The sequence below is a fragment of the Bolinopsis microptera genome, chromosome 1 (assembly GCF_026151205.1).
Source record: "Bolinopsis microptera isolate Bmic1 chromosome 1, MBARI_Bmic_1.0, whole genome shotgun sequence".
Lineage (NCBI taxonomy): Eukaryota > Metazoa > Ctenophora > Tentaculata > Lobata > Bolinopsidae > Bolinopsis > Bolinopsis microptera.
In genome coordinates, this window is record NC_087072.1 from 5,039,299 (window position 1) to 5,066,070 (window position 26,772).

A 26,772-nucleotide genomic window follows, 5' to 3' on the forward strand; every position below is an offset into this window, starting at 1 on the left:
ATGATGTAAAGAAATTAAATTATATACGTGAAGTAAGTACAAATGTTAATTCATCTCTTGAGAAAGACCAGCCGATATATAATATCAACCCAGGCTATTTAAAATAGATATTGCCTTCAAAATTATTGCGATAGATAACCTTAGTTATCTACATCAATCTTAAGATCTCACAATATTCTGTAGAGTTTCAGCTGGTTACTTAAGTTATCTACATCAATCTTAAGATCTCACAATATTCTGTAGAGTTTCAGCTGGTTACTTAAGTTAGCTACATTAATCTTAAGTTCTCACAATATTCTGTAGAGTTTCAGCTGGTTACTTAAGTTAGCTACATTAATCTTAAGATCTCACAATATTCTGTAGAGTTTCAGCTGGTTACTTAAGTTAGCTACATTAATCTTAAGATCTCACAATATTCCTGATATACGAGCAGGTGCTTATAATTGACAACATGAAACCAAGGTTGGACCTATTTTGCAAAGGATTGGACCAATATTATCCCTTACAATGCACCGTGACCTATGAAGTCACTGAATTTGTATGTGGATATGTGGCTACTGGCTATGTATGTGGCTAATGTTAGTATATCCGCATTCAACTTTATATTATGGAGGACGCGAAATGGAGTGTTCAAGCCCCAACTAGGTGGTTTGAATTTTGTTTTATTTTCAAAGGAGAACTAATAATAGTCCGGAGGATGGGCATACCGATAGTCTTATATAATACGAAACTGTTTTACCCATTACCAGCCAGATCTGCCCAATGACAACTTACCTGAAACTTCCTGCCAGAGCAACAATTAACCAAATTACCTCGAAAATTCATCGCGTTTTTTGATAGATTAGTCCATTTTCGTGCCAGGGTGGACTAATCATTATTTTGTCAGAGTAACAATATATGATAAATTTGTTCTCAAACTAAGCTAGTAAACAACGGACCTGATAAGGGTGAGGCTCCGATAAGACTCTGCCTGTCCAACTTTTCTGATAACATTTTAGCAGTAAACTTCTCTTCAGCATCACATCCCTGAAAATTATGAGAGTGTAATAGGGGATCATTGAGAGTAAGAAAGCCATCTTTAGTGTCAAATTAGTTACATCTATAGTGTCAACAAACGAAAGCATCAACAGAAAGTTAGTTAACAATACTGGAAAGTTGGAAAGGTGTGAGTAGAGTGCTTACCTTGCCGTACCAGATGTATGTCTTATACTGTCCCAGGTAAACGAAAGAGTCATTACTGTTCAAACTTTCTGCTTTACAGAAAACCTCTATACTCTTCACGTACTCGTCTATACACTTTATGTGGAAGAGGCGGGATTTTGTGCCTGAAATTGGGAAGGAGTTTAGCTTGGATAAATAATATTATGTTTAATCAAATGGTTGAATTATAGAAATGATAATAATATGCCGATTTCTGACGTATCCTTGATAATACATCTATCTCGACTAGCACTATACACGAACTTGATTAGATAAGTTTGAGAAAATGTAACAGAAAGTTACGAAGCAGTAAATGCGGTTAAATAACTCACTTTCGTGTCCGTTCGTCTCTTCTGATGAGGTCTGCTTAAACCCACTATCAACACCACCCTGAAGTATAGTGATCCTCCTCCCGAAACATCTGAGGAAATGGAGAGGTTCCTTGCCTTGTACTACCCTTACCATCTGAGATGACCAGCCCACCTCACTGTCAATCTTTGTAGCGTGCAGTGCTGCTGCTCCCCTCTCATCTGTCGTACTGTGAGAACCCTGATAGTGGAGTGAAAGTGAGAGTAAGAACCCTGATAGTGGGGTGAGAGTCCTGATAGTGGAGTGAGAGTGAGAGTAAGAACCCGATAGTGGGGTGAGAGTCCTGATAGTGGAGTGAGAACCCTGATAGTGGAGTAAGAGTCCTGAACCCTGATAGTGAAGTGAGAGTGAGAGTCCTGATAGTGAAGTGAGAGTGAGAGTCTTGATTCCTGATAGTGGAGTGAGGGTGAGAGTCCTGATAGTGGAGTGAGAGTGAGAGTGAGAACCCTGATAGTGGAGTGAGAGTCCTGATAGTGGAGTGAGAGTCCTGATAGTGGAGTGAGAACCTGGATAGTGGAGTGAGAACCCTGATAGTGGAGTAAGAGTCCTGAAGGGGGGAATGCAACGTCAATTAATGTCAATTAATGTCAATTAATGTCAATTAATGTCAATTAATGTCAATGTCAGTTTTGCAAAATTTTGGAATACTGACATTAATTGACACGATATTTTTCGACCAGAGATTATGTAGTTCTACCATATTTTTAGCACTTTAGAACGTTTATATCATCAATTTATTCACTACTATCACATATGGAAATGTGAAATGTGAAAAAAATTCAGATCATTAAACAATAAAACTAAAATAATACGGTTTTCCGAAATTTAATTTTCTTAAATGGGCGTGGCCATCCAAGGGCGTGGTTCTCAACATCATCAGAACTTAAAACCAACATTAAACGAAATGCCTTCATGACATTTATATTTGAATAACGAATCTTAAACAGCTAACATTACTCATTCATACTAAAAAAGCCGATTCTAGATATTTTACCTGCACTGTATAAGAAACCAATAAAATATGGGCGTGGCCGGTGGGGACCGAAGATGGAAGAGTTGGAAGCTGAAATTTTTTTGGTGGTCTTTAAACCTAAGGATCAACAGATAAGAACATACTCATAATTATTCAAGGACATTTTGTTTTTTTGAACCGGTCTAACTTACATAGACGTGAATATCTTGAATATTTATCGAATAATGATAATCTCAAATTTCAAGACAAATTAATGTCAATTAATGTCAATTAATGTCAATTAATGTCAATTAATGTCAATTAATGTCAATTAATGTCAATGTCAGTTTGGGGTTTTCATGGAATACTGACATTAATTGACGTTGCATTCCCCCCGTCCTGAACCCTGATAGTGAAGTGAGAGTGAGAGTCCTGATAGTGAAGTGAGAGTGAGAGTCTTGATTCCTGATAGTGGAGTGAGGGTGAGAGTCCTGATAGTGGAGTGAGAGTGAGAGTGCGAACCCTGATAGTGGAGTGAGAGTCCTGATAGTGGAGTCAAGGTGAGAGTCCTGATAGTGGAATAAGAGTGAGAGTCCTGAACCCTGATAGTGGACTGTGGAGTGAGAGTCCTGAACCCTGATAGTGGAGTGAGAGTCCTGAATCCTGATAGTGGAGTGAGGGTGAGAGTCCTGATAATGGAATGAGGATGAAAACACTCAGAGAACTTACCAGCCAGAAGTAGATAAAAAAACTCTCGTGATTTCTGCCAGCCTGAATGTACGTGTAGAGGACTATGTAACTGTCTCCGTCCCAGAATATTCCGTACGTTGATTCGTCCACCTCTTCTAGCTCGAAATTCTCAATTCGCCAGATCTAGTGGAATATAATTTTTCTCAAGCTTAATCAACTCTTTTGAAGTTTCACGGGTGATTTTTAAAGCGAATTGAGTGTTTTTATACCTTACAAATTGTGATAAAATTATTTTTTACCTTGAGTTTTCCGCTTCCATCATCCTTAACGTCATCGTCCTTTTTCTCCGCAGCCCTCTGCTGTTTGAATAATCCGCTCAGGTCCACAGTAGGATCCTTAATCTTCTCAGGAATGACAGCATTCTTGGATATCTGTCTCTCGATAACAGGTCTGGGCCAGTTGGAGAAGCAGCTCATAAAGAGGTTATCTTCGGCTCCTTCCACCACTCTACACAGCGGTGTCCAGGATGGGTAACCCTTGTCGTTGATGAACTTCTGGGCGTGCATGAAGGCTTGGCTCCGCTCTTGTTGTGTTGCTCCTTTTCCTATCCAGGCGTAGACTCCGGAGTTACCCATATCCAGTATAAAGGCGTCATCTGAGCAGAGGTGCGCGTGGTCGAGGGGAGCTTTTCCCACTGGTGATATCTCTATTTCTCCGGATTCATCACACACTCTGATAATATCATTACGCTATCACAACAGTAAATTTAACCGACAAAGGCTTAATTACTCACAAATTGTGAGTCACAATATACTCAATTGGCCGAGATTTGCTTTAAAATTACTGCAAGTGCTCTTAGGCTGTAAGTAATTAGGGATATAATATGTTGATCTAAAATCTAAAAAAAGGAGGACGAAGAAAGATTTTAATGTTTTAATGATGGCTATATTTACTGGTAAAGAGCTATTTCTCTAGGAGCCGCTTCAGCCATCTCATCGTCTCCGCCCTCCTCTGCTGATTTGATTGTCACTTTCTCTCCGTCTTCTCGGTTTAACTGAGGGAGGGGAATCAATGTTAACTAGACGTCATGATCTCATCGTGAAGTGGGAATTTGTCAGAACAATAGGCATTGGACTGTGAAATCTACTTTGAGAACGTCCTGATATATGGTACAGATTACTATACAATGCATGAAGTAGTATTAGATGCTATTATTGGAACCTGGTCGTAGAACTTCTCTTGGAGTCGTGGATCATCAGGGGTAGCAAGAACCATCGTAGCTCTGCCCTGTTTCTCCTCGTCCTTGATCTTCCTTGCAAACTCCATACCCTGATAATGATGTTATACATTACTTTCGTCAGAAAACTTTACAATTTCTCGATAATCAGAAAATTACAGCAAAGTGTATTGACGTGACGTCGTTTCAAGAGGGAGACTTGTAATAGGTATTTGTAATGTCTGCAGATAGATTTGTCAATGAACATTATCCGTTTACTGGACAATACAGAAGGAGTAAAAACACTTTATTATTACAATTGCACATTCTGGAACATTCCACCAAAGTAACTCCCACAGTCCAAACGTACAAACCTTGATTTTCTCGAGTCTGGAACAATCAGTTCCGATCCAGCACCAAACAGTGTCCTTACAATCCAGCACGAACACATCTCCCTCGTTCAGAGATCTCCATGATACTTCTGCCTGGGTTATCCGCACTTTCCTCCGACCCTTGATGTGGTACAGCTTCTTACGGAACTCTAACTTGCTGATATCTACAAACCCTGAGTCTACCCCACCCTCTAAGTATCTGGAAGATATATCGTCATTATAAACTGTTCTGGTTTATGTAATTAGGAAAGAGCATGTTTTATGAAACCACCAAGTCGTATCGGAAAAGGCAGCGAATCGCAGTACTGAATGACAAGGAAGGATGATTGGCTAGTTAAATGTTAAACAATAAGTTATAAAGACTTTGGAGAAACTCACTGTATTCCTTGTTTGAAGATTGATTGGAACCTGCTGGACTCGTATTCCTGGACCTCTCTGTGTTGGATTGGACCTCCTCCCAACGAGTCGTCCAGCTCGCAGGATTTGATAGCTGCACATCCCGCTTCATCCTGAACAAAATAACCTAACAACCCTGTATTGACAGGTCTTAGTAACCTAGCAATCCTGTATTGACTGGTCTTAGTAACCTAGCAACCCTGTATTGACAGGTCTTAGTAAATTAGCAACCCTGTATTGACTGGTCTTAGTAACCTAGCAACCCTGTATTGACATTTGACAGGTCTTAGTAATCTAGCAACCCTGTATTGACAGGTCTTAGTAACCTAGCAATCCTGTATTGACAGGTCTTAGTAACCTAGCAACCCTGTATTGACAGGTCTTAGTAACTTAGCAACCCTGTATTGACAGGTCTTAGTAACCTAGCAACCCTGTATTGACAGGTCTTAGTAACCTAGCAACCCTGACTTATACGGTAAGAGTTAAAATTAGAGCTATGAATAGCTCTGTTAGTAAGTTAGTAACTGCGACAAATTAAAAGTGAGGTTAAGTGGCCTTACAACACCTGATAGAGGTCCTATACAATATTTAGGCTGTATGTTTATAGTTCTTGGCAATTATTGTATGGTAGTTTTACCACAGATCCTAAACTGATCTTTAATAATGGGAAAGCTAATGAATTGTGATTATTTGTCCTCAGTAAAAGCGTGACTTGTTACAGATCAAAAACAGTGGCAATTTCAATTGGTAAAGATTTTTGTTAATAGCCATTTTATACGGTATAAATGAAAAATTGCCATTTATCAAATTTATCTGTTCTTTGCAAACACCCAACCTTCGGATGTTTACTGTGAAATTTATCTGTGTATCTTCATGAGGAAATCAATTTATCTTCCTCTGGAGACTAAGCACCAATACCCTGATAATCTAATAATAATATAGGAATGAACGTGACAGGGACGTAGCCAGGATTTTTCTTTGAGGGGGGCTGTCGGCGAGCGAAGCGAGCCGACGCGTCCAATCAAGCTGCGCAGCGAGCGAAGCGAGCAAGCTGTGGCAGGGGTCTGGGGGCGCAGCCCCCAGCGGGGTCCAGGGGCGGAGCCCCTTGGCGGGGGCTAGGGGGGCGCAGCCCCCCGGAAATTTTTTGCGAAACAGGGTGTTTTAGACGACATTTGGCATTAAAGAAATTTGTAGGACAGCAATAAACTGGGATTGAAAAGAATCAAGTACTCACGTAAATTTGGTAACTTCACAACAGCAATCTGCATTCTCCAATCAGAATTTACGACTTTCTCAGGCCTCATTGTCTTAAGATTTTTACATTTCCTACGGTCTAGGGGACACTATTGACTATAATTGTAGAAGTCTTCTAGAATGTTTGCTTGGATTTAATGACATATATTTACTAATCCACAGTTCAAATCTTTGACTGACTGCAGTCATAAACACAGCCCAGTTACCAGGCGACCATGGGGACTAGGGGGCTTATCTTTTTTCTGGGGTTCGATTTTTTCCGGGGGGGGCTGCCGCCCCCCTAGCCCCCCCCCTGGCTACGTGCCTGGAACGTGAACTAATAACCATACTACTGTAATTAACACACAGATCCTTGACATGTCCCGAAATGTGAGCCTGAAGCGGGGCTTGATGTGGGAGACGGAACCAGATTGATGGTGACTGATGACAGATATTTGTTGCTGTGGAGCTGTAAAGTTAGATATCTTGTTCGGGGTGTGGGTGTGTATCATGTTGACTGGTTATTCCTTTAATAAGTAGAGTGTGCAACTCTTTCATCTTGCGAGTTATGGAGATTTGATCACTGATTCTAGAAAACTGGGAGACGCGTGGGTTTATAAAAGTGAACATTGAAAGTAATATTTACATATTTACATTACATAGATCTGAAATAGACATTCAAGCTGTTCTTATAATACCAACAATAATTTAAAGTATATTATAACCACTTGCTACTAAGCAGCTAAGACTGTTCGCTCAATAAATCATGAAGCAAATCTTTAAAATCTGATTCAAGGATCATTGATGCAGTTAACAAATTACTTGATTGAATTTTAATATCATACTATATTGACTCACAGTTTAAGACCCTCATGATCATTATATTATTAGGAAAGTTTGACAAAAATAATCACTTTTTCACAATTTGACTACGACAGATTGTCGTGGAAAGTACTTTGGTCCGGAAAAACGTTGTGAGATAAGCATATCATATTTCGCGATTCGCACACATTAGACCTATGTTCAACTCATTCACTTTCAATCCGTGATATTTGAAGCATTTAGAAGAAGCTGAAGGCAGCGAGGCTAGCGAGTTCTTTTTAATTGCATTTTGCGTGCAGGATACCGGTGACTAGCAAGCATAATCTAAAATTTAAGATATACGGATACCAAATCAATTAATATTAAGGCCGGTGTACGTGTTATTCGGAAAATGAAGAGGAGGCGGACCATTTCTTGCTGACTGGGGTCTCAATAAGGATTAAGGATATAACAATTAAATTTGTTAACTTTCATCTCATATAGACACTACTAATTGTATCGTTTAATAAACGTAGTAAATGTTAGTTTATCGTATACTCTGCAGTCTGCATACGGGCTAAAGTTAATCTTTATAAATAATTTACATTATGAGAAACTATTATTGGAAGCTTTCTTAAGTAAAGAGAAACTTTTCCTCTCCAACTGAAAGATACCGTCAAAATTCACATTTCTGATTTATTCACGGCAATCTAATAAATTTTCAGGGAAAAGAATCTACCGTTCGAGGTTTATAAGGTGGCAACGAAAAACAAATAGTTTAGAATTTATTCGAAAAGAATTTTGAATGGAAAGTGGATTGAGAGGACCTTTACTGATAGTTGAAATTCGACATATGACGTCATCTAGCGTCATCTAGCGTCATCTAGCGTCAAATATCGCCAGATGATGATAGATGACGCTGGCGTCATCTAGCGTCATCTAGCGTCATCTAGCGTCATCTATCATCATCTGGCGATATTTGACGCTAGATGACGCTAGATGACGCTAGATGACGTCATATGTCGAATTTCAACTATCAGTAAAGGTCCGATTGAGAATGTTTTGACTAATCGAGATGATAAATTGTTTGAGGGTGGTCGCGGTATGTCGTGGAAGCAGCCAGATAGTTATTTTCTGTCGAATGTCCTGTAAAGTCGTCAGATGATACTCTAAGCGGGCCAGTTTTATAAACTAAAACCATATGATAACTTCATAAATCCTAACTGATTTCATACTCCATCTCTTGACTCGAGATAGAGGACCTATCTTTCATTCAGATCTATCAGGTTTTTGTCTTTTCTGCAGTTATAAGCAGCGTATTTTTTGATAGCTGGGAACCTGTACTTAGCTCCAGTTGCACCACTTGACCTCTCGGGAGAAGCAGACTTACAGCGGGGCACGTAGGAAGACCAGGGTCGACGCTGGACATTAGAGTTGAAGTTGGAGGGATCGGGAGAGACGACCTGAAGAGGTCGGGAGATAAGACGTCTGGAGTTTAAGTTAGAGTTGCTGGAGGTGTAAGCGTACTGGTTGAGATCGTACATGCTGCCGCTGCTGTGATCGGAGTAACATCTACTCCGTGTTCTACCCCTCCCTGCTCCCCCTCCTCCTGACTGACTCGGACCTTTCTCCTTATCCATGTACCGCTTTACAAAACTTTTCGTGAACTCCTTGTTCAGTTTGTTAAGTTTTTCAACTTGAGCCTTAGTCTCCCTAGCTTTCGAGACTGCCAGTTTCTGCTCCGTTAATATCCTGGCAGCCATGTGCAGTACCAGAGCTTTTAGCATCTTCTTCTTGTGGTTCAATAGGTAGGGACTGCCGCATGTCTTGGCGATGGTCGCTGCTTTGTTCATAACGTCACTTCTCTCGTTGGTGATCTTATTGGCGAACCCAGCCGCAAACTTTCTCATCATCGAGCTTTTCTTCTGCTCCTTCTCAAATATTCTCTTGCCAAACTTCTCTGCGAAATTACTGAATCTTTTCTTGTGCTCCTCTGACTTAGACCTCTTTTCATCCTTCTTGGCTGAGTAACTCTCGTTTCTCCTACCCGAATTCTCTCCCGTGTTCCTCCTACCAGAACTTAAGTTTTGACATGAAGAAGCAATGGTACGTGTCATCTCGCTCTGGGCGTACTCTCGGAGGAGCAGTCTCTCTAGCTCGTCTAGTTCGTCCTGGAGTGGGGTCTCGTGTTATTGTTGGCTCGATACCAACCACCCCTCTCACAAAGAGAAATATGTTAATTTTATCATGAATTATCACTAACCTGTATCATTTCGTTCTGGAATCTGAGGCTGGAACTGGTTCTCTCCAGAGCGTCCACCCGAGCACTGAGTGCCCCCATAGAGGACTCCTCGAACCGCTGCAAGTTCTCTAATCTCATCAGGACTCTGTGTTCCAGATCCTCTAGTTTTCTGACCAATGTGGCGTTGATGTCGCCCACGATCCTGGTGACCATCTCACTCCGCCCGGAGGTGAACATGACGAGCTACAAAACAGCAATATACAGCCAGACACACTGTGGCACAATATATAACAAGCAACAAGCAACACGAAACTTTGTAAGTTATCTACTGTAACGAAACGCGAGGTTCAAATACCTGAACCGCTCACAGGATTACGTCAATTGTTCTAAGCGTTGTGGCCGAGTTATCCCATTAGGCTGGACTCTACAGCAGGAATCTGAGCCAATGAGTGCGAAGAGCGGACAGTGAGTGAGTTGTGATGTAGAATGTAGAATATATATATATAATTTGTTAACTACTCCTCTACTTCTCTACTCGGCGAACGTAACTAGATGTAGACTATCGTACCATTGGATAAGCAAACCCCCACAAGCCTCAAACTAAACTGACCTACCAATCTTTACTTGACCATTATCTCGCAGTCGCATGGCAACCAAGTTTAAACGGGGAGAGTTGTTGTGTGGAGCACATAGCCTATATAAAGGATTACCCCATTTCCGGATCATACAAGTATATAACTCATCCCTGTAAACACTTTACAGTGTAGCGAACTAGAGGGAAGGGGAGGGTTAGTTGTACCCTCTAATTGGAAGTTTAGCGTATACCGTAAATAAATGATCTTTATGCAGATTACCCACCATCGTTAGCCTTTAACTTTTCTACTCCTGGCCTTGTTTATTGGTAGTTGTGCTATCATCAATGTGAGTTTGAAAATGTCAAGTAGGTACTAACTGTATCTCCATACATCTACAACAGACATAATTGCCCCTCATTCAAGGCTATTGCCCCCATTATCTCTTCCGAAATGCGATACGGACGGAATCAATAGGGCTACGGCGCCGGATATACGGCATGAGATAGATTTATCGATATCACGAGTTAGATCGAACTACGGTCATGTTGTATCAATAACTCCCAAGATGGAGTCTGTTTCAAGTCTGCCAGTCTATTTCATATCCCCCATCTGACTGGACTTTAACATTTTCAATATTTTCTCAAACCAGCACTCCTTCAAGACAATCAAATCAAACCCCGAGAGTTAATTGCAGCGCAAAGTCATTTGCTTCGTTTGCTTCAACAAACTGTATTACTTTATTAGGTATTTTTCTCGATACTTGTAAAGAAGCCTGTCTGCCATACAATGTTTCAACTGATTACAAATGCAGTGGTACAGAGATATCTTGGAACTTTGACTTTAGAGTACTTATAACAGCCGACAAGAGCCGGAGTGTCGTCTTGTCTAAAGTTTGGAAATTTTGACACTTGATTTTGACTTTGTTTATCAGTGTTTGGTTCAAATAAATCTCGGATGATTTGTAATTTATAAATTACAAATCATCCGAGCTTTATATACGAACCAAACACTGAATTCAATCGTGATAGGTAAAATTGTAACGCTTGACTGATAAGGAATCGGTAATTTGGTGGCCTTCAGGATTAAACATTTAACTTAATTTATTCACGAGTGCTAATTCATGGAGACACAATTTTTAAATAATATAAACGTAATAATAATATTTCGATTCTCCGTGGTTTTTTATAGGTTTTCTGGAATCTTCTGTCTGTGGCTGAATTATCCAATTTTTTAAACATTAATTAACTTTAAGGGGCATCAGCGACTTCGCGCACTTTTATGACTTGAGGACGATTAACTGAGATTTTGAAGCTTTACTAAGGCTTTATTATAAGAGTCCCCACAGGAACACTTTAGGGTATAGTTCAGATAAGTGTATATTGTAGAACTTCTAATTAAACCTTAATTTACTTTTAAAACTTCTTATTTTTTCACACTCGGCTTGGTTTTAAAGTAAAGATTCTTCGTGTTAGCTTTTTAAACGATTTGAAAGGCCTTACCTTACGATGTAAAATTACCTTCCGAAGGCCTTGAAGAAGCAAATAAACTTATTCTTAAACCTGTATCCAGATTGGAAGATCTACCTCCTGATATCTACCTACTAGCGAAGAATACGATAAATTAAATATAAAGACATAATCCGCTCACCGTGGAGGTTTCTTTGCCAAGCCAGAAGTGAATGTGCCATTCTTTTCTATTATTGATCAGCTCCGTCTGGAAGGAATTTGGTTATTATCGGAGAGTAATCATATCAGTAACTGAAACGATAATATCTAGCAGTTAGATGTGATTTCGAAATTAGTGCAATGTCGTTTCCATGGAGCGAAATCACTGTTTATCCGTCCCAAAAATCACGGGCCCTCCAGTCGGTAATCTGTACAATTTCATGAGAACTGTCAAGATTATCAATTAGTCTAATTAATGGCAACTAGCAGACCTACATTTTCGAACATAATCTGATCGGTTAAGGAGATAACGTAACCCGTAGACGGAAAGTTTTTTGACATAAAATGTAAACTGAAAAAAAAAGAGGATTTCCACTAATTACCACAAAGAACCATATAACACGTACCACAATAAGAACACACCCAAGTAAGTAACCTCCGATATTAACTTACATGTAGAACGATATAACTATCTCCACTGTAAAACTTCCCGTGAGTATCTTGGGGCACTGCTACCACCTTCATTTTCTGAAAAGAAGAAAGTGTGACGTCTTATTTTAAGCCTACTTTGGAAAATGTGATGTCTTATTATAACTCTATTATTCTACGGTAACTGTGATAGTAAATCTGGTAAATAGATTTGTAAGGGTGCAATCATTAGGGGTCAAAGCATTCATGTTAAACATAAAGCACGTACCTTATAGGAATAACAAAAAGTGCAAAAAAAACATATTTATTTGCAAAGAAAATATTTTGACGACGAAACTTGGTCAGTGTGAATGATGAAAATGTTTACCCATGAAACTATTACGTCAATTATGTCGTAAAACATGGTGTAAGGTTTTGTTTCGTGTAATATACCAGGAACTCTCGAGTCTAAAAATAATAAAAAGGTCATTACTGAAGATGTCTTATATTAGAAATATCTTAAATAAGTAACTAATCGGTATACGATACACTATACAGTATACAGCGACTTCTACTAATCTACTTCTAACGTATAACATCTCACAGGTCGGAACAAAATTGTTGTTTTCTTGAGCAGTTTATTATAATACTAGTGTAACCCGGCCTACGGCCGGGATTTCACTGCCGCAGTTAAAAAGGGTAGGAGTAATTACCCGCTGAGTCAAAACCCGGATTAGGCGAGCAATTGTATTCGAAGTGCCCTCACGTATCCAATAGTATGCTTAAAAAATAGTAATTTTTAATCGATAATCAATAGAAATTAACCCTGCACCACACCAGCCTATCATATTTGTGAACATGCATTACATTGTCGTATGAAAGTATGAACTCTCTCTACAGTCCAAACAGACCGTTTGAGCACTCCCTCCCCTAATAAGTTTATAGTATCATATGACCATGTAATATATACGCCATGTAGTATATACGCTACATATGCAGAGAGAGAGAGAGAGAGCTAGCCCCGTAACTCTTGCCGTTCTTCTCAAGCCATTTTATGTAACATATTTTGTGGTACAAAACCATCAATTAAACCACTTACCATCGGCCGATTTAAAAAAAATTTGCTTATGGGCTTCATCAGAGTTTTGTCGGGACTATACCAAAAAAACCAGTCCCGTAACTATTACCGTTTTTTTTGTATAACCGTTCGGAAATTACACACAGACAGACACACAGACAGACACACACACATTCTGGTGTTATTAAGTTGATCCATTACGATGTGTACGCGTGCGGCCCATTTTCTAGCAGTAGTGACCATATACATTATACAAGCCAAATACCAGTCATTAACAAGCGATCGAGTAGCCACTTATAGCCATCGAGTAGCCATTGGCATCCAATTAATAGTATACCTGAGACCTGAAGGCTCAATTTTGTCGAAGAAAAATGTCTTAGACTTAATCCCGATTTCTAATTACAGATTTCTAGTCGCTCCATATACAATAAAAATGCTAGGAATTAGGATCCAATATTATTCGTCCTACTTGCTTTGATGCGGTCAACTCAAATAAAATCAGGTTATTTCCCATACAGAGGACGCCCATAAGATTAACGTGATTTAAACCATAGTTGGTTCGTGCGAACTAAACGCACTTTTAAAACCGAACGCACTTTACGCACGAAAACTTTTTAAAAACGCACTTTTAAATCTGTTTCTAACAAATCAGTGCGTGGGCACAGAAAAAGTGGAGAAACTTGTATATATCGGATATCCACGGTAATCTGCGCAATATCAGTGCATCTGAAAAGACTGGTGCAGCTGCACGTGGTAGTTCTCTTTTACACTACCTTAGTAAGATGTAGGAATGAAGAATTTTGTCATTTTTTAATTCGTAAACCTCGTAATGTAAAGGCAGACGCACTTTACCACACTTAAACGCACGAAAAAATCTTCACGAACTATAAACGCACTTTTCCTGGAAAAGTAACGCACGAACCAACTATGCCTTAAATGAACGGACTTTATTTTAACGGACATTAAGATGAAAGTTAGGGCCCCCAGCGTTCAATTAATTTCCGTCCAAATAAGGTCCGATAAGGTAATTATCAGTGTGCAGTTTATATATTTTATTACAAGCAAAAGAAATGTACGGACATTAAGATGAACGTTAGGGCCCCCAGCGTTCAATTAATATCCGTCCAAATAAAGTCTGATAAGGTAATTATCAGTGTGCAGTTAATATATGAGAAAGACCATAAACCAGGATTCCTTCGGGAGCATGTAGGATTATATCCAAAGTTTTTTCGCCAATGGGGTGTCTGGGTGTCAAAGATCTTCAAGGTGGGTGCTACTTGTGATGAACTCTATACTAGAAGGATGGGATGGTAATACTCGGTCTGGCCGTCTGAAAGCGCGAAGCTCATGAATTCCAGTTCAGAAACCGAGTAAGGAGCTAGGTGCGGCTACTGATGAGAAGCCTCCTTACAGTTTATTCGGGTTAGAAACGACATCTGGGTCCCCACCGGCTACCCTCGTGCACAAGATTATTCTCAATTTTCTTCTTGTGTTCCACAACTGTATTTTATCAATTACCATATTATGAACCGACCGGATATCCGGCTGAAGGGGAGGCAAAGGGGAGGCCTGCCTTCCGAGATTGCATTAATAAACGGAAAAACATCACTGAAATCTTATAACCTATACGGATACCCTGGGTGAGACTGAATTAAAATAGTTTCTCCAATATAAAACTGATTTATAGATTGGAACAGCCCTTAAGTGCTTGGTACATAGAATTTAATTCTATTTTAATTCTATATAAATATAATTATCCGCACCCATGAGGAATTTATAAAAACTGCGAAATCTTGCAGCTTCGAGAAATTGAATAACCACAATGATATCAGAGTTCAGACTACGCAATATGTAAGTCAACGAAAATAAATCCCATGGAAAAAGCGCTTGATGAATCGCTTATGAGAGCGGAAACTGGAAAAAGGACGGTCAAGCGAAACCCTTGCAAATCTGATCGAAGATATTCTCTCTAAGGTTGGCTCTTGCTTGTAAAAGATGTATCAAGATTTTAAACAGAGTGGAGTCTACTAATTGTTTACAACTGCCTTATTTTATTTTGTTGGTTCACTGAAGTTTAGATTTGTATCAGCAACGTTCTTGCTGTGTTCGGTTTTGAGTAACACCACAATAGTTCACTCAAGAAAAGGGCTTTGGAACAATGGTTATCGATACTACAGTCATAATTCTAATTAAATGAACGATGTGGTGAATGGTATCAGGATCTTGACATGCATGCAAGCACAATAATTGAGCTGATAAGACCGAAGATACAAGATACCTAAATCTCCTTGCAGGTAAGTAGAAAGGCTGAACCTGGATGGCCCACAAGAGGATAGCATGTAAATGCTTTGCCTGTCTCTTGGGTGTGGCAACCCGCCAAGGAGATGATGCCGGGGAGATCTATAGGATTAGTGGGGGGTGGCAGATCGAATGAGGAGGAATTGTAAAATAAATAAATAGTACTTGCGTTGCGACTGAACAATAATAATCTGTAATGACTGCCTACTAACATGCATCCAGTATTATGGTTAAGAATCGAATTTAGCATTTTCTTACTCTTTTCATGACTACACAGAAACGCAGTTGACCTACAAGAATCCTTCTTACAGTAACTAACCCGAATGGCTCCAGAGATTTTAATCATAATACCGGATTTTCTAAGTAAACATCTAAATTCAAATGTTATTTATCACGCCACCATACCAGAGTACCATAATATGTTACCAGGATATTCTTCCGAGTAATCAAAAGTGTATTATCTCTAGATAGGCTAGTTTATAAATTGTCAGTTATTACAAATATCACAGATATTATTATTATAATAGATCGACCAGCGCATTCAATATCACGCCTCATTGAGCTAACTATTGAAGATTGTGAATGTAACCGTGATAGTTATGGACAATAAGTATAATTATATAATCACCAGAGAACTAATATGCCACAAGTATTTCTGGGCATGAAGGTGTTGTCCACAGTCCCAGAAACCACCCAAAAGAGTTGTAAAAGAAGATCTGATGGGCAAATATTCATAATGCCCTAACTAGCAACTATGCCTTAAGTGTTAATAAGTATTAGTCTTAAAGGGGACTGTGGAGCAGCTATTATTAGTCACAAAGGCTTTGTTCAACATTCAATAACCCGGATTGTATTATATAAGCACTCAGTGTAACAGTATAGTATACATAGAAATAAACATTGTAATCTTACCTCTATCCTCCATATTTCTACACCAGCCATCTGACCAACTCCTTGGAACGCAGGATCAATGCAGGTCATCAAGTCGAACCCATTCGAGTCTCCGTTGTGAGCTGCTGCACCTGAAATATAATACCCTCGGTTAGATTTACACAGCATTGTTGTGCAGATATCATGATCTGAGATACAAGATATCTAAGTCAGTCAGAAAGTGCCAGGATTTGATATGATAATTGTGTCGCTGTGAGATATGTATCTACTAATGACCGATAACAACAACAATGAGATTCGGGATATGAAGCTAGGCAATAAGTTTTTCAACTTCTTTGGTTTAAATTAAACAGATGTAGTAAATCACTAATAGAAAACTTACTAAAAAGTAAAAGCAGAACATAGAGTGACTTTTTATAGTAATTTTTACTTAAATATCTTACTGTTTAACTTTAACAACCAAATGAATTATTCTAAAAATAACAGCTTCCAGGTTGTAACATCGGTACAGTTTAACAGCGTGCAAGATACCTAATCAGTTAAAATTTCCACGGTTAAAAATTAATCAAATCATGCACGCTAAATTAAAACCGTTCAGGTTGGAGATAAAATCGGTAACTTTAACCTGACCCACTCACCTGCATGACCAACAGGTTGCCCTCCTAAATTATCTGATACGGAACACACCATGACACAAACTCCCGAATACTCAAGACAAATGAACGATATCACTTGAAACTTATCATATAACCTGTGGTACAAGAGACCACACCAGTTTCCAGCGTTATCAAATTTGCGTTACCGTTAAGACTGACACGCGTTACTATAATTATATCAGTGATTAGAGGTTGGAGACCGACCCGTTGTGATCAAAGGTGCATTTTTAGAATTAATACGGGATATTATTCCTTCTACTGGATACTATTATTATTTATGTAGATTATAATATATAATACTGATAATAATATATAGTAGTATGAAACTAATTATAGACCTCACGGGATATGCTCACGTAACGGAAGATCTTACTGCTTTACTGATAGCGATAGCACTTGTAGGACTCACATACAAACGATTTATTAACGAAATAAGAAATTGAGTTTTCAAGATTTCCAGGAAATTTATAACTGGTTTCCTGCTTGTAATTTATCTGGCAGCGTGGATATCAGATACAGATTACGGAACCTCATTACTTTCCGCATACCTGATAAACAAAACATTCTCTGAAGATCAATAACACAAACGATAAACCGACACCTCAAATTGGTTTAAAGCCGACTTTAAGACTGGAGAAATTTCTTTCTTGCACCTTTATGCTTAATTTTTGTTCCTTGAAAGTGGCCGACCTATAATAGGTAGGTACCTACTAGGTAGTGTTACGAATTTAGCAGTTCAATCACAACTGACGACCACCATTCAAAGGCACTTATCACTCATAATCGTTTGCAGAACAATTTAGTAGCACCAAAGTAGCACCAAAGTAGCACCAAATTAGCACCAAAGTAACATCAACACAGTGCCAATATGATCATATATATTTATATTAGTTTACGAAAGACTCCATCAGTTGATGTTCCTAACATTCCTACATTGCTATATACAAAAGCTTCAAAGAGCAATCGAAATTTGAAGCGTATTAGCAATATTGGCGACAATGTAACCTCGACAACGCAGCACCAAGGCAAGTAGGTACAATTTAATAACGTGCAAAGATAGATTAGGCAGTCCCGATATGATTAGTTGAGGTCTCCTAAAGTCCTACAATGTCTAGTTCACACTTAATAGCTCAATGTAGAGAAACAATTTCAACCAGGAAAACAACAGTAATATAAATGCATGGAAAAAGTGTGTTTCGTGTTTCCGTCTGATTGTGGTAAACTAAAAGGCTGGTCTACAAGGGTAAATGAAGCTGACAAACGAACCACCGACCAATGCTTCTGACAAACTAACTATCATTAAAACTCATTACCAGTATTGAATTGCTTATTCAGGTATCAGGGACGGGCATTTTAGGTTAAATATCGGCTGACGAAAATGTAATATACGAAGTATTGAATATTCTTAGATAAGCTGAATTGTATATTATTATTTATTTATATATTTATAAATATTATGCAAACGAATGGAGTTATTCATCAATTCTGAAGTTATGAATCAATTATTTTAGAATTTTAGTTCATTACGAAACTAAGAAGCGTCTGCTCGTAACAACGACGAATTTCCCGATACTTAATTAAGCACGGAATAGCATGTATATGTGGAGAGGATGTGATATTTATAATTGAAAACAGCTACTGTTCATTGCACAACGATTGGCAATTCCTGGTTGAGTAATTAGCTGTACGCCGAGAAATTTCTGTAGAACCTCTGAACCTTTTGTTTTGTTATTCAGTGGCGCCCATTAAATATCAATTCTGAAATCTGAATATACGTTGATTCCATCTTATAGAGTCTAATAAATTAAGAGTCATAGTCTAAATCATTAAAAAATAAGAATTAAAGTCTTTAACTATATATCTTACTTTAATATTCACCACAATGCTAATCATGATTATTGTAATTATTTATTTTAAAATCGATCAGGGACAGTTCAACAATTATGATTTATTGGTTTCTGAGAATCATTGCTTTATACGTAGTACCTACTCTTTACTATATAATGTCACATTTTTTCCGGCAAATATAGCTGGCAGGAAATCAAGAACCTCTAAAAGCTAAAGGTTACTATACAGTGAAGTAAATTTAATCTAATCTTCAAATGGATAATTTATGTCTGAATATTAGATTAAAATGGCTTTAATTTGAGTTTTAAAATGGCAAATCAATTCATTATCTATACGATTGTAATTAATTAATTGTATGACTGCGTTAATAAAAAAGGAGCCAACCCCTCTTTAATTCTTTCCTGTCTAACCAATCAATCAATAATCGATCTTATAATCAAATAAATAATCTTTAACCGGATAATAACTCTTTTATTTTATTATTCATAACATGACTCTACCGTGTTTAGTGTAGACGGATAATAATGCTGCGTCATGACTGTTATTTTTAATCGTTATCTTAGCAAAACGCCCATATACTGGATTGGTTCGATTATTTGATTAAGTTCTTGTTATATCCGGAGGCGGATCCAACGGGATTGAACCCATCCGGGAGTGGTAGACTACCCGTGGGAGATGGGGGGGGGGGGGGGCGCGGGCGGGGGGAGCATTTTATACCATTGCCCCCCCCCCCCCCCCCCCCCCCCCCCCAACCAGGGAGTCCTAATTGCTGAGTTTTCAGAAGCTAATATTAGCTTCTGAAAACTCAGCAATTAGGAACCTAAACTGCAACTTGTCGGCATGGTTGTTGGGTTGTTTGAGTGAATTTATTGAATTAATATACTACCTCGGATTATAGGAGAAGGAGGATCACATATATTTAGTTGGGGTGATACTCAATGATACTATTTATACCTGATGAATAATTTAGGAATTAAAGAAAAGGGCTCACTTTTAGCAAATATGAACTGACAAATTATGGCTATGCACCAAAAAAAACATTTTCCGAAAGGAATGATGCAGCGACATTCTTCCACTGTCGCTGAATTGAGAAAAAAGCTATAACAAATTTAGGAATATGTTTATTAAATTAATACTGGTTAGTGAATAGTGTGGGCAGTGTCGATATAATAACTTAATAAGAACTCATCTCCTGATAATGATACGTTTGGTCGTTTGTGTTTTAAACACTTTAATGAGTTTAAGTTCAACTGAGACTGTAAACTAAAATGTAATCCGGGATTGTGGGTCACTGTAGAAGTGTAGAGCGTACCAGAGCCAATCTTTTCAGCACATGTAATATAATATTTGTGGCTCACACAGCTGAACTGTTACTGTACTTATAACCCGATATCTCTAGACTGATTGAGTAATTGGTGGAACTAATCAGGATGTCATTTCCTCGGAAGTTCCAAGAATATGGTTCATCAGGGTGTAGTCTTAGAATCTTGATGATCACTACTCTTGTGGATACTGAGCTCTGATTCGTTGGTTTGTGTCACGTGCTGTGAACACTGTTTTCTCATTAGTTGAAACTTCTCCTGGCATGTAACTACCCTTAACAAACTGCTTAAGAACCTGGCCGCCAAATTTACTTCGTTTTTAAACTCTGAGAAGTTAAACCGTTTTATGATCAAAATGGTACTGCAAGAGGCCTCGAAACATCAATGATCAAATGGCATGATTTTAACCATTAAGAAAAGATGAAATTCATTAACAAGAAATTCCATAAGAACAAGATACATAAGAATATTAGAAAAAACGCATAATTTAGTCACAAAATGGGGAAAAAAGTTAGAGATGTCAAAACACAGTTGAGAGAATCAACATACAGTATGATTATTGATTATGGGGGTGACTGTGAAAGTTAAGAAAGTTTTCAAAACTTTATTAGTGTGGTTTGGAGCATGGAGCTGCTTCTAGTTGGGATAGTTAATCCTTTAATCGACGATCAGTAGCAAGTTAAGTGTGCTGTGCAACAATCATCGAAATCAGTCACACAAGGCTTGGCATACTTGCTATAATCACGATAATGGACAAAGTTTACCGTTTGGAGGGCCCTGGCTGGTTATTTCTGATGTTCTGACTGAAGTTAAATGTTCTGAAGTTCTAACTGAAATTATAGACTAGATTCAATCAGTAACATTGACCACCTGTTATTACAGGACTGTGTGATAGAGTAGACTTCTATTAAATTAGCTACTTATTATGGGGAGGTCATTTAAATTACGGCCGGTCCATGTACCAAAGATTATTATTTCTGCATACAGCACTTTTATTTATATCAAAACGTTATAGCAAAGTTAATAAAAAAATTCCCACGATCGACACAACAATTATAATTTAAATGGCGCTCCTGAGGAATAGCACTTAATAGCTCGGGGCAATGACTTGAGGTTCATAACAACTTCTTGGAAGTACAATTTTCATTACTTTACTGTACATTAAATTGTAATAAGAAGTACAATGCACTGAGCACTTGTTCCTCGTGGAAGTTGAGCTGAACTTACTGTGGCAGATAGCGTCACAAAGAGCGTTCAGGTGCTCTTTATCAGGAGCCATCTTTATCCCCAAGCTTCAGCTCCGACACAAACTCTTCAGGTAGCGAAATAACTAACGAACAACACAAACGGGACTAGATTAGAGTTGGTAATTTATAAAACTGAAATAAAGCATACGTAAGATAATTTACTCGCAAAGTAAGCCCCGATAAAATATCATCACAGAGCGGCTGGTGTGCTGATGGAAAATAATAAAAGAACATCTGGAGCTCATGTGGTCACACGGCTACAGGAGAGGAGCGATATTATGTATTATATTATGTAACATGTCAAGCTGGAGCAGAGGGGTTAGAATATGGTAGAGGGTAACTTTTTAAATGTTTAAATGTTTATCGATGTAACGTTGAAAATGAGGCGATCACCGACTGCAGAAAAAAATATGTCGTTTACACGTTACATTTATTTTTAAATATTCGCTAGGAGAATAAAATGTATTGGGTAGTGCTGTAAATTTCTGAGATTGAAACAAAATTCATAAAGTCAAGTACGAATATTGGGTAATGAAAAGCAATAAAACCCGCTCGACCGTGACTAACAAGAATTTGACCAGAATTCTCGGTTAAAATATAACATAACCCCAGGGAAGGAGTATATAATGTTCAAAAATAGCTGGATGCTTAAACGTCATGTCGTCCTTGTTCTGATTGTGCTGTAGGTATGAATTTAATGAGCACGTTTTAAAACATGTCTCCTCATCGAACCGAGTCTCCCCGCGGTTGCGGTTCCAAATATTACAGCTCATAATTTACAGAGAAATGGAAACCAGCTGATATAGACATGAATCTTTTGAAAGTTGAATCTGATAGCACAAAGGCTGGAGTTTGGAACAAAGAAAGAAGCTAAATTAGGAAACAGACTGTTTCCTTGACTCCTTGATCTGGTAATTTGGCCGGGTAATCCAAAAATAATTTGCGACCTCTCTGAAACACATTACAAATTTGGAGAGAGTTACAACATGTTGGTAACCACAGCGGATCTAGAGGTAGAATCAAGTCTCCCCGGGTGGAGTTGTTCATGGGTACTTACAGACGGAATAACAAACCAACGATATCCCAATGTGCGGTGTAGCTGCAGTACAGATACAACTACCATTTAATTGCTGTTGTTGTAAATATAGTGCACAGAGCACGATATATCATCAAACAGCAAGACAAAATATTGCATGATCAGTAAAATGCTCACCATGAATTCTATGAAATTGCAAAGAACCGGTAGAAATCGCGAGCTCAGGTATTCATTCCTGATACATTATAATTTATAAAGAGCAGCAAAATATCGTCTACCTCATCGGCAATGAATTACATATCCACACAATTTCTTACCAGCCGGCATCTTTCTCGTACGTGTACGATAAATTTAGCCCGTTTAATCTTAGGCCGATTATCCGTGGAAAATATGAAATTCGGCAGTTCGTCCAAGATATGGCATAAATCATGCAGATTGCAGATGGGGTTAATTATGGGATTAAGTTTCATTCGTTTTGCCTCTTCTTCAGTGAGGTGCAATTGAGGATTAATTTCAAATTTTCCAATTGGACATAATAACTCAATCATACAAACTGATGGTATATTGAAATTCAATCTAATTCTCCGTCTTTAACCATTTAAAATTTAAATAGTTGGTTTCGTGCGTTTAAGTGCGGTAAAGTGCGTTACGTGCGTCTGCCTTTACATTTGGAAACAATTAAAAATCTTTTATGACTGCAAACGCAGGAGCTCGCCAGACGGTGCGTAACAAAGAGAAGTGATCAACTAAAACACGATCCATTGCGCGGCGTAGTTTTAGACTTTAGTTCACGCACGTGCAGTATTCTGGCGAGCCCACGTACTAAATACTGATTTGTTAAAAACAGTTTAAAAAGTGCGTTTAAAAAAAATTTTCGTGCGTTAAGTGCGTTCGGTTTTAAAACTAAAAGTGCGTTTAGTGCGCACGAACCAACTAGGAATTTTAAACTCGTTATTTTTATCAATATAAATAAATATGATATGCTTTTACTTAAGGGGACATACACCAAACCTTTTTTTGCCGGGACCCGGGATTTGACTTCATATTATGAAAGTATAGAGTACAACTGTTAGATTTAAAATTAATGCATTGAAAAAATTTTTTGAGAGTACTCACATTCAAAAAAAATTATTTTCTTTTTCGAAAGTTTTGGAAATTTTGAGAAGTCTGTCACTGTAATACCGATATTTCAGTCATTTTAAACGTTTATTGGCTGATTTATTTACTGAATATTATTTACAGTCCGTACAAGAAGCCCTTCAAAGGATTTTGTAATTAAACAATAGAGGACAATTGAAATTTTTGTAAAAAATCAAAGTTGTATATTTTCCAATCACCCAGGTCATAAGATATCGCTTGACCTGGGTGATCGGTAAAATAATATTCGGTAAATAAATCAGCCAAAAAACGTTTAAAATGACTGAAATATCGGTATTACAGTGACATGTCCAAAATGTCCAAACCTTTCGAAAAAGAAAATAATTTTTTTTTCGAATGTGCGTACTCTCAAAAAATTTGTTCAATGCCTCAAATCTTACAGTTGTAATCTTATCTATACTTTCATAATATAAAGTCAAATCCCTGGTCCCGGCAAAAAAGGTTTTGGTGTATGTCCCCTTAAGGTGTTTGCCAAAATTCTGTAAAAACCTTAAAATGTGCCAGATAAGAATGTTAAGCCATGAGATCGAAGCAATCATTTCAAAATGCCCCCGTTGACCATAACTAGTTGCATTTAACCTGATATAAATCATTGCCGATATGGTAGACCAGCAGGAGGGCAGCAGACTGACGACTGTTTGTAGCTTTTCAGTCATCATTCTGGAATCTTCCAGCAAACTTACTCGAGCAGTTGGAGAACTTATCTGTCATGATTTGAACAAAAGCTACAACACTATGTTGAGCTCTAGAAAGGAAACAACAAGAGTAGAAACAATTTGGAAACGCTTGAAGATTATAAATGTTAGCTGATCAATTGAGGAATTTATTGTTAATAATCAACAATTCCAACACTCGGAGCTACAATAACAATAAACTAATTATAAAGGGCCTTTGTTCGGTATGTACCTACGGAGCAGAGTGTAACGCTCCTTCTTATGATCCGGTGCTACAAGCGTTACAAGTTGCTATGTTAACTCATGATGACTATATAATGGAGACATTAAAAATATTCGGCGCCAGCAGAAGACACGTACAATCGAATTGGGAGAACAAATGGGACTCATAAATGATGTTTAAATCATAAACTTGGCTAACATTAACAATCCAGTTGTAGAAGTGTAGTTCCCGGGAAAACTTGAATAGCAGGTCTTCTTTGGAAAGACTTACTGCGGTTAGAAGATATGTTATTAGGATTAGTACAGGAAAATATCCGTGTTATCATAGCCCAGACTGTGTGTGCACTGTCAGAATGTTGGAAGAGCTGAGCTCATTGAAAATAAAAATTATCTGAACAGAGATTAGTTCAGGAATTATTCATCGATGTTAGTTTTGGGCCTAAATCTAGAAAACTTACAGACAACGTCGTTTTACTGATAATAATAATTTATCTAATTGAGCAATAATCATGGTACTGTTCTTAAAACAGAGACGATGATTTTATTTCAGCCGAACCTGACAGATTGACGGAAAAAGCATCAACTTTTAGAAATTTCCATGCAGCTTTATCGATTAAATGTAGATTCTCAAGCGACGAGATTACCACCACGAATATAAAAGAGGTTTGGATCATTATTAGACTAGCCAATCGTGCAATCTTGAACACAGGACTCAGGAGGGCAGATTCTTATTGCATGCAGCACAACTTCAACATGATGATAGTAGATAGATTAGAGATGGTTCAGATAAGATTTGTCCCTGAAACCAAGTAATCAGTATTGTAATCAGAATGACTCTAATGGAGATAATTGCTCGCTGATCTTAATCAGTTTAGTTGTATTATTAAACCTCATTAACTTGAGAGTACCGAGGATTTTTCAAGACACTTGCCAGTAATTACTAGCTAAATTAGTTAATTAGCTAAATTAGTTATCATTAATTAAAATACCCTGTGCTCGTTAGGCGGAAGAATAAATGTAATTGGTTCACATCATGTGGGTCTGACTGAGAATTATAACTGAGGAGCAAACAAAATGGTCTTCTTGATTTCTATAACACATGAACTAAATGTGTTAAACTTAATGGAGCAAGGACAAAATCTTGTGGCCACAAAATCGACATTCGCGGTTGATTCGCAACAAAAAAATTCGTGGCTAAATTCGTGATGCAAAATAACAAATTGTATTTAGAAAGGTCTCCAGTTATAAAGTTACCAACACTTTAATATTATTATTATTAATTTGTTTAAGTCTAACTCTGTCAAAGTAAGAAGCATCATGAGCACGTACCAGCCGGCAAACAGGCACCATTTAGTTGTGGTGTGGTTCCAGAATTGCACAATTTGCCGTATATTTTAGGAGTGATTTTGCAATAAACGTCAGGAAGGTGTAGAATCGCACAATTTGCCACCATTGCCATTTTTGTCACATTTAAATGGTGCCAGAGCCGGCAGGCTCTCTCAAATATCGAGAGAGTACCCGAGCATAAAATAACGTTGCCCTGTTTTGATGGTGTAATAATAATATTGGAGGATTGTCACAGAATGTAAATGTCAATGATAATGCAAATTACCTTCAAGCATCACGAAATAATCCTATCACGTTACATTTTGTCACATTTTTAATATCTGGTCAGGTTAAGTTTAACTTTCGATCGAAGGTTAGGTAACTCGGTAATCTGCCGATGCACATCTAGGGCACATCTGGGGCACATCTCGGGCACATCTCGGGCACAAAGCACACCTCGGGCACACCTCGGGCAGAACCACCTGGGGCACACCTGGGGCACACCTCGGGCAAACCTCGGGCACACCTCGGGCAAAATTCGGGCATGGTAATTGGGAAACCGAATTGCCGAAGGTTAACAATAAATACTTGAAATATCGTGAATCGAATATTGCTATTTACCGTGAATTCGCGGTAAATAAACTAAGACATTCACTGATCTACATTTTTTAACGATCTGTCGCGGAGATGAAATAAATCTCGATTAATTCCGCAAATACCGCGACAAAATTTTGTTCCAGTAATTGAGTGGTACATTAAAAAAGAAACCCTCAAACCCTGGAACACTCAGTAGAACGTTACTTAATACGAGGTAAATACCCACTTACTTTTAAGAGAATATCTAGTGATATTATTGTCGCCTGTAAATATGTTACCAG

The 26,772-nt window shown here is 38.1% G+C and overlaps 2 protein-coding genes across 5 annotated transcripts in view; one reads left to right on the forward strand and one right to left on the reverse strand.

Annotated features, from left to right (window-relative positions):
• Window positions 1-24,452, reverse strand: part of LOC134811098 (advillin-like) — a 28,437-nt gene extending 3,985 nt beyond the window's left edge. For 2 of the 4 annotated variants that reach the window (XM_063817851.1, XM_063817825.1), the window contains exons 1-13: window positions 17,044-17,234; window positions 16,427-16,536; window positions 12,184-12,258; window positions 11,714-11,779; window positions 5,198-5,328; window positions 4,802-5,018; window positions 4,433-4,540; window positions 4,165-4,265; window positions 3,511-3,943; window positions 3,251-3,394; window positions 1,533-1,749; window positions 1,183-1,325; window positions 939-1,026 (exon numbers count right to left, since the gene is read on the reverse strand). In XM_063817851.1, the coding sequence (XP_063673921.1) occupies window positions 939-1,026; window positions 1,183-1,325; window positions 1,533-1,749; window positions 3,251-3,394; window positions 3,511-3,943; window positions 4,165-4,265; window positions 4,433-4,540; window positions 4,802-5,018; window positions 5,198-5,328; window positions 11,714-11,779; window positions 12,184-12,258; window positions 16,427-16,536; window positions 17,044-17,095 (1,885 nt within the window). In that variant the 5' untranslated portion in view covers window positions 17,096-17,234. Of the gene's footprint in view, window positions 1-938; window positions 1,027-1,182; window positions 1,326-1,532; window positions 1,750-3,250; window positions 3,395-3,510; window positions 3,944-4,164; window positions 4,266-4,432; window positions 4,541-4,801; window positions 5,019-5,197; window positions 5,329-11,713; window positions 11,780-12,183; window positions 12,259-16,426; window positions 16,537-17,043; window positions 17,235-21,458; window positions 22,059-24,355 lie in introns of those variants that run through there. The other 2 variants (XM_063817841.1, XM_063817833.1) reach the window with 2 other exon arrangements.
• The window catches only part of LOC134811132 (arrestin domain-containing protein A-like), a 103,448-nt gene continuing 99,093 nt past the window's right edge, over window positions 22,418-26,772 (forward strand). The window contains exon 1 of the mRNA XM_063817871.1: window positions 22,418-22,421. The gene's annotated coding sequence lies outside the window, so the exon portion shown is untranslated. The remainder of the gene's footprint in view (window positions 22,422-26,772) is intronic.